The sequence below is a fragment of the Peromyscus eremicus genome, chromosome 1 (assembly GCF_949786415.1).
Source record: "Peromyscus eremicus chromosome 1, PerEre_H2_v1, whole genome shotgun sequence".
Classification (NCBI taxonomy): domain Eukaryota; kingdom Metazoa; phylum Chordata; class Mammalia; order Rodentia; family Cricetidae; genus Peromyscus; species Peromyscus eremicus.
In genome coordinates, this window is record NC_081416.1 from 31956293 (window position 1) to 31964740 (window position 8448).

Here is an 8448-nt window from a genome sequence, read left to right on the forward strand (position 1 = left end):
CCTCACATTGGAGGGCAGAAATTGTGTAATTATATTATAATCTCAAAGATAAGAGAAAATACTACGTTCTTGGTGCTGGGGAGATGGCTCAGTGGTTAAGAGCACCAAGTGCTCTTCTAGGAGACCAGAGTTCAATTCCCAGCACTTACGTGGCAGCTCACAAGCATCAGTAACTCCAATTTCAGAGGGCCCTTTAACCTCTTCTGGCCTCAACCATCACCATACAATCACGTGGTACACATAAAATATACATGCAGGCAAAACACCCAGACACACACAAAAGTTATTTTATTAAGCTCTTATATTCACTGAAAGCCAATAATGGAAGAAGTAAAAACCATGGAAAAGTGCCTATGATAGACACAATGGAAGAGATTTGTATTCTGAATGTAAAAAATACCTATAAGTCAATGTGAAAAGTGCAGATTGATTACAACAAAATCCAAATCTTTGAACAGATCACAAAAGATGTGTAGGCTAGCAATTACCACATGGAATGTTTTTGTCATTATAACACACTGGGGAAATAAGATAAAAACACGGCAACATCACTTTATACCTACAAGAATGGCCAAAATCCAAAGAACCAAAGTACAACCTGTTCCCTGAGGTGTAGAACGTCTACAACTGACATACATTGTTGATGTGAGTGTGGCTCCTTTTAATTAAATCTAAATGCCTGCTTTTCCTACCACTGACAACCAACCACCAAGTCAGTGCACACATCTACCAAAAGAAGGCTCATGAGGCTTCTTCTTTTCAGAGATTTATCTTTATTATGTTTAACTATGTGTATATGTGTTGGCATGCACTCATGAATGTACGTGTCCATGGCGTTTGGAAGAGGGTGTCAGATCCCCTGTAGCCAGAGGTACAGGAGTCTGATAACGGTGCTGGGAACTTAACTTCAGGTCCTCAGCGTGAGCAATACCTGCTCTTAACAGTGGAGCCAACTTTCCAGCCCCAAGAGCTTTTTCTTAATGACTAAAAATGAAAGCAAGTCAATTGTGTCTATTAACAATAAAAAGGTAAAGTGTGATGTTTTAATATAAGGGAGTTCTGTACACCAATGAGAGGAATAAACTGCTGCTGTCTGGGACAACATGAATGAATATCAGGTGCTTAATTCTGAATGAAGTAAACATAAGGCATAAAATAGTACATATAGCATGATTCTGTCTCTATGAATTTTATAAAGATAAAATCAATCTGTTACGATGTAGATCAAAATCACACTTACCTTTGGGAACAGTATCTAGGAGAAGTAATTAAGGGGTTTTTAGGGTCAGAGAAGTGTCTATACCTCTACCTACAAGATGTTATTAGATAAGTAGATAGGTAGATAGATAGATAGATAGATAGATAGATAGATAGATAGATAGGTGGATGGATATTGTGTGTGTGTGTGTGTGTGTGTGTGTGTGTGTGTGAGAGAGAGAGAGAGAGAGAGAGAGAGAGAGAGAGAGAGAATTCATTAATCTGTTCACTTGAGACTTACATTCTGTACATAGTTTAATGCCCCATTAGGAAGGAAGTAAATCTCTGAAATAAAGCTGTAAGTAGGCCTTTTTAATACCTGAGACTGGGCTGAGGAACTCCGGAATTAGCTAGGGTGATGTCACATCCTGGAAGCCTTCTACCCAAAGAGAAAAGAGAACTCGACAGAGCACACGTGTTTGTCATGAATGAAAAGGCCAAACTCATTTTATTTTTACATCTTCACAAGGAAATACTATTCCAAAAAAAGCAGTATAGTTTAATTGGGCAACTAATGCTTAATTGTTTATATTTTTACCTAGTTTATGTTTCAGAACAAATTGTGGACTTATGGAGCACGATAAGGCATCAAGGAGGACTGAGAAACAAACACCCTCAGTCCGAGAACTCACAGACTGCCAAAAAGGAGTCCGAGCAGCGGACATCATTCCATTTGCTATTTGCCAAGAGCACCGCACAGTCCTCCTCATCCCCTGTGTTGTTGGGTTCACCATCATTCCAGTTAGTGTACTGCAGTCTGTTTCCTTTCAAGTCCAAGAACTGGTTTTCAGTCCTCTCGTCTGTCAAGCCCATGTAGGCAATCTCTTTAGCCACCTTCTGCATGGCAGCATTTTCCTCAGCATTCCTGGGAGTGGCCACAGAGGCCTGGAATTGGGAGCACAGAGCCTTCACTCCATTAAAGCTCGTTTTTCTACCAGTGTTCACAAAGTACTTCTTCCCAACTTGTTCACTCGTAGAGAAGAGCACCCCTGAAATGTAAAAACGTGGGTGACACCAGCTTATCTTCTGGAGCACTCACTGTGTAAAATTCAGATTGAATGGTATATACTGCAGTTTCTCTGGTGGCGTACACCACAATGAATGTCTTCCTTCATGAGACCCCATATGAAATGCTTACACAAATCAAAACATGCTTCCTTTAGCTAAAATTTGAGTTTAACTGTTATCTTATTTTCCTTACAGTCTTTTTTTAATTAAAAAAAATTTATTCATTTTACATACCAATCATAGATCCCCTTCTTCCCTCCTCCTGCGCCTCCAGTCTTCTTCTCCCAACCCACCCCCCATTTGGCACAAAGCTTTGTATGTTTAGATCTGCATTATAGAGTACATGTAATCTAGAATTCTGAATTCTACCATACTGTTAACTTACAATTAAACAAAGGTGTCTGGGAATATCTGGCCACAACTTGGAGAAACATGATTGGCTCCATTGCCTGGTCTACATCCCAGGATTACAAAGTGGCCCACATCCCATTTTTGGTGAGCAAAGATCTGGCCCTACAGGACTGTGGTCCCAGAGTCAGACACACTGCACTTTATAAACTGGTTCTACCACTGAGCTCTGTGAGTTTGAGTAAGTAATTTAATTCCCATTTGCTTCTGTTTCTCCCGAATGATTGTCAGGAGGATATCAGGAGATCAGAATATGAGTAATTTTTTCAAGTCCTAGAAAATCATACACACGCAGTGAATGTCCTCTGCCTTCCACCAATTCCCAAACTTCAAGTTGCCTGAATAAGAGAGGAAGGATACTTACACCTCTTAATGCCTCTCAGCTCTGCTTGTAGAGCTGTGATTTCTGCATCGATTGTTCTAGTATCATATTCTAGAAAATTAAACAGTGAAAAGTTACTGTTAGGATGAGGATGTAAACTGCATATTAGGGAGTGTGGTATCTTTTTCAGATTAAAAAAAAGAAACTAAATAAGGTTTGCTTTTTTTTAAACATTGATATACATTAAAGGAAAAAAATCTGTTTTTACCCAACCTAAAACATCAATCTATTCCTGATGATTTATCTCAAACAGGCACTTGGTAGCTACTTTTAGTAAGAAAGACATGGCTGCTTGCTTAGAACTACAAGGCATACAAAGGGAGAAAGCACACCTGTCATCCCTGCCTCCTTTCCTTTGGACCACCTCCTCACCTCTGCACCGTCAGCAGGTTAGGGGGTCACACACTGCCTTTTTAACCTACAAGTATGAGGATGTCCTCATCAGATTCCAGGAAGATCAAATTCTCAAAGAGCAGACCACCTCCCAAGATAAGGCAGATACCCCTGAGGGCAAGACAAAACTGCAGAGCAGAAATGATCCCCTTGGAGGAATCAGACTGGTCCCCTCAAGTGACAATGGCAAGAAGGACTCCTTTAGACAGCCTCTCTGAACCAGAACTGGGGACAGTCATCAATGAAAACACACCTTGAGCAGGACTGCTTAATTGTGTGTCCTTTCTGTCGCCTAGTCAGTTTGCTCCTACATTTAAACTGAAGACAGACTGAGAACTAGGGACCCCTTCAGTTATTACTCTCTCAAATACTCCTGTGTTTACGGGCACATGCTAATATGTGGCCAATCCTAGCTTTTTGGAGCCGCCAAAGCCCAGGCTTTTATCCTAAAACTTCTAGTCAGAACCAGGAGTGATGACAAATGCCTTTCAGGCAGAGGCAAGTGAATCTCTACAAGTTCAAGGTTGCCTGGTCTGCGTAAGTGAGTTCCAGGCCAGCCAGGGATACAGAGTGAAACCCTATCTCAAAAATAAATAAATTGATCAACTAATCAAATGAAATTCTAGTCGTCTACACAAAGGTATTTCATGTACATATATATTTCACTAGTACGTTAATGTACTCACTGATTACATTGCTTGATAACAATCCACAAATGAGTACTTGACTATTTTCCAAACAAACTGCTTTATTAGGGCTAAAACAAATCTCTGAAGAAGTTATTATTGATTGAAATCATTAGAGAGATTTTGTCACTATAGAGATGTTTTTTGTTGTTGTTGCCCTTCAGTTGTTTTGTTGGTGGAGGTGGGAGTGGTTGCTGTTTTGGTGGTTGGTGTGTGTGTGTGTGTGTGTGTGTGTGTGTGTGTGTGTCTGTGTGTGTCTGTGTGTCTGTGTGTGTGTGTGTCTGTGTGTGTCTGTGTGTGTGTGTGTGTGTGTGTGTGTGTCCTACCTCCACAGCGATAGGATAATAGGCTAGCACTGCTGTACCCATCTTTCTCATTTGGCTGCTGAAAGATCAAACCCAAGTACTCATGCTCGGCAACAAGCACTCTACCAACCAAGCCATCACCTTGATTCCTGTTCTGTTTTGGTTTTACTGAAATTTATCATGAATGTAATCAGCAACATTCTCTCTGAGTTCCTCATTATTCAAACGGGAAGAGCATGTGCTACTTCCTGTGGACTCAGTAGCTGTAACATGGTCCCAGCTTCTCTCATTAAGAAATGCAGTCTTAGGCCCCGGGTGGATCTCTGGGAGTCCAATTAGCGAGAATGAGGAGGGTTTATATGAGAGAGAATTGTTGAGACCAAGGTCGGATAAAGCACAGAGACAAATAGCCAAACAAATGGAAACACATGAAATATGAACCAATGGCTGAGGGGTCACCAACTGGATCAGGTCCTCTGAGTGGGTGAGACAGTTGATTGGCCTGATCTGTTTGGGAGGCATCCAGGCAGTGGCACCGGGTCCTGTGCTCATTGCATGAGTCGGCTGTTTGAAACCTGGGGCCTATGCAGGGTCGCTTGGCTCGGCCTGGGAGGAGGGGACTGGACCTACCTGGACTGAGTCCACCAGGTTGATCTCAGTCTGTGGGGAAGGCTTTGCCCTGGAGGAGATTGGAATGGGGGGCGGGCTGGGGGGGAAGGTGAGGGGGGCGGGAGGGGGGAGAACAAGGGAATCTGTGCCTGTATGTAGAACTTAATTGTATTGCAAAAAAAAAAAAAAAAGAAAAAGAAAAAGAAATGCAGTCTTGCCGGGCAGTGATGGTGCACACCTTTAATCCCAGCACTCGGGAGGCAGAGGCAGGTGGATCTCTGTAAGTTCGAAGCCAGCCTGGTCTACAGATCGAGTTCAAGGATAGGCTCCAAAGCCACACAGAGAAACCCTGTCTCAAAAAGAAAAGAAAAGAAAGGAAAGGAAAAGAAATGCAGTCTTTTGTCACACCCCTTGATTCTGGGCTGGACTGTGTCTTTTATGAACATGGCAGAAGTCTTTATGGATGTGTTCCAAACCTCACAAAGCCTTGAAGCTACTGTCTGAGGAATTGTATATTCACTGCTACCTGGCCAAGCCCTGGATAGCCTGTGGTGTGATAAGAACTCTGTGGTTCACTGGCACTTATCACAGCAGCTGACACCCAAACTGAAGCCAGAGTGTGGGTGAGACCGTTGGCATCAGTAAACCACAGGCATAAGTGCAAGCCCAGCTGAAATCAGACCTTCGGTGACTGACCCATGAGATTCTGATTAAGTAAAGGGCTGTAGTTTAACCTACTGAGTTTTGGATTGGTTTCTTAGAAGTGAAATACAGTCCACACGCCTGTCAATGCACTTTAAGTAAAACAGACATAATAAACCCACACTTAGATATAGTATTTTCTCCTTGAGGTCAGAGACCCAGCTGTAGGAGTCTGAGCAAAAAGAGAATTTGGACTTCCATACCTTACAGAGTGCCTGAAAATAGGATTTCCTGAAAGATCTGCAAATATATACCTAGTCACTGATAGAAACTCCCTGGGGCTGTAATTAACCAGCCAATGATAAGGGAACTTGATCAGGAAGCAGAGCTGGGCGTCTACCCTTGCAGCATCAAGAAACAGCACATCCCACCAGCATTCCAGCCTCCAGAACCCTGAATGTCATCAGCCTAGATGTTCTGAAATGATCTCCTTACCTACACTCTCTCCACGGTCTCCTTTCGGCCCCACTGCTCCCTTTGGCCCAGGAGTCCCTGGGGATCCTGCTGGCCCTACCTTTCCAGGAGGGCCCTGCAAGCCTCTGAGCCCTTGACCTGTGGGAAGACAAACAAAACTTGGGTCAATATTTATGCTTTTGCTCTTTTTCCAAAGGCTTGAGGCTTAATTTCCTGTGGTGAGATAAGTGTCCTGTGTTCCATGAGACAGATCGACAGGAGGTCTACTTTCCAGGACAGGCAAGACAAACATCACACACTCTGTGTGGTAGTCCAGAATGCCAGAGAACTGGAGCTTTATGTGTTTGGAATTACGATACGTTGCTGATGAAAGTACAGTATGCCTAATAAGACTTTACTTTTCATGTATCTCTAGTCAGTTTCCTCTGGACTGTAGAGTCACAGAAAGGGGCTGGAGAGATGGCTCAGTGGTTAAGAGCATGTAATGCTACTGCAGAGGACCTGAGTTCAGTTCCCAGCATCCATGCTGGGTAGCTCACAACTGCATGTAACTCCAGCTCCAGGAGGATACTGTATGTCTTTAGTCTCCAAAGTAACCTGCACTCAAATAAGTGCACAAACATGGACACACACACACACACACACACACACACACACACACACACACACCATGCATAATTAAAACTATTTTTAAGAGCAAAGAAAACAGTTCAATGCACACCTGGTTCTCCCTTCTCTCCCTTGGCACCATCCCGTCCATCTTTGCCTGGGAAGCCATTCAGGCATGGAGAACTACAGGCAATCACAGGGCAGGAGCTTTGAACACCTTCAGTTACAGACTCTGCATAAGATGCTGTTACCACACCCAGGAGAAAGAAAGATGGAAACAGGAACATGGTCCTCACCTTGGTGTGAGGAAAAACATGAAAGATTATCTCATCCTTTTCAGTTAATCAGCATGTATATACCAACCTGACCTCTGTCTTATAACTTGGAGACAGATATTTTACAGATGGATTACTCACTCCTAGTGTCCATACTGGGTATTTTAAAAAGCAAACACTCCTTATGATACTATACAGTTGGTATTTTAACAAAAATAGGCGTAACAGCATAACATGCAGGGAAGATGCTGCTGAGGGAAGTCACTAGGGCCCAGGTCTCTGGTATTACTATAGGCAGGTTGTGAGTGCCTATCTACCCTTGGAAACCACCTGCAGCCCAAATCCTATTTTTACACTGGAATGGATGACTCTCTGTGGGGGCCCACAGAGGCTCTCTAGTGAGACCTTACTCAGGGTCAAAGAATCTGAGCTTTCTTTACCCAGCAGGGCTGCATAATGGGATGATTTGGCCATGGGTGTGGTTACCAGGTGTATTAAAGGGTCTACACTTGGCTGTACAGTGTGCTTTGATCTTGGAAGGGGGAGATCTTTTGCCTTGCCCCTTGACATTGTATAAAAAGCCCTTTGGAATAAGCCTCGAGGCGGCTGGGTATTGACCCAGGGCCCTCCTGAACTTATCCTGTGTCTCTGTCTTTCTTATTGTCTCCTATATTTCCATCTAATATTTCCTCATTCCTCTCTCCTTCCCCCAAGAACCCTTCCACAGGTCAGAGCTGGACTCCGACAGACCCCCCCAACTCTCTCCAAGAACAGTTAGCTACCCTTTCCCCAGATTCCAACAATAAACTAGTGATAACAAGAGACAGGGCCAGACCCCAATCGTGTAGTAAGTCTGCTAGCCCAGCCCAGAATGAGCTTGAGTGCACTTCTTAGCAGTTCATTTCCATACAGCAAGACAGGGTTACTGGGGAAAGCATTTTCTCTGTAAATTTCTCTCCAGTAGATTTCCTCTCTACTTCCTAGATTCTGTATGCCAAAACTGCTGACAATTAGACAAACTTGCCTAGAATCCCTCTCTCAACACCACATCTGTCCTTCAAGACTTTCTCCCAGCTCTTCCTCACTAGGAAACAACATCTCTGTCCTATAGGTCTTAGATCCCAGGGCACTCCCTTTGTAACATCTTCTTTGCCAACATAATTGAGAAAACTCACATCCCAGCAAGCAGAGAAAGTGCTGCCACCAACATGATTTCTGCCTGACCTGCCTCTTACCTCAGGCCTCCGGAGATGAACCAAATCCCTGGACTGTAGATATAGGCACCCAAACCCACTCACCAGAAATGACTTGCAGGGCTTTGGCACAGCAAGGGTTCAGTGGCAGGGAAGCCACCACTCAACCTGGAAATCTGACAGATGCCTCAAAGTGAGGGAGGAGCC

The 8448-nt window shown here is 43.6% G+C and overlaps 1 protein-coding gene across 1 annotated transcript; it reads right to left on the minus strand.

The window, feature by feature from the left end:
* Window positions 1-1800: 1800 nt before the first annotated feature.
* Window positions 1801-7062, minus strand: Mbl2 (mannose binding lectin 2). The gene is made up of 4 exons (XM_059247389.1): window positions 6886-7062; window positions 6186-6302; window positions 3038-3106; window positions 1801-2246 (listed from the first exon to the last, which is right to left on the minus strand). The coding sequence occupies exons 1-4, from the start codon at window positions 7058-7060 to the stop codon at window positions 1873-1875; spliced, it is 735 nt and encodes a 244-aa protein (XP_059103372.1). The 5' UTR covers window positions 7061-7062; the 3' UTR covers window positions 1801-1872.
* Between the last annotated feature and the right edge of the window lie 1386 nt (window positions 7063-8448).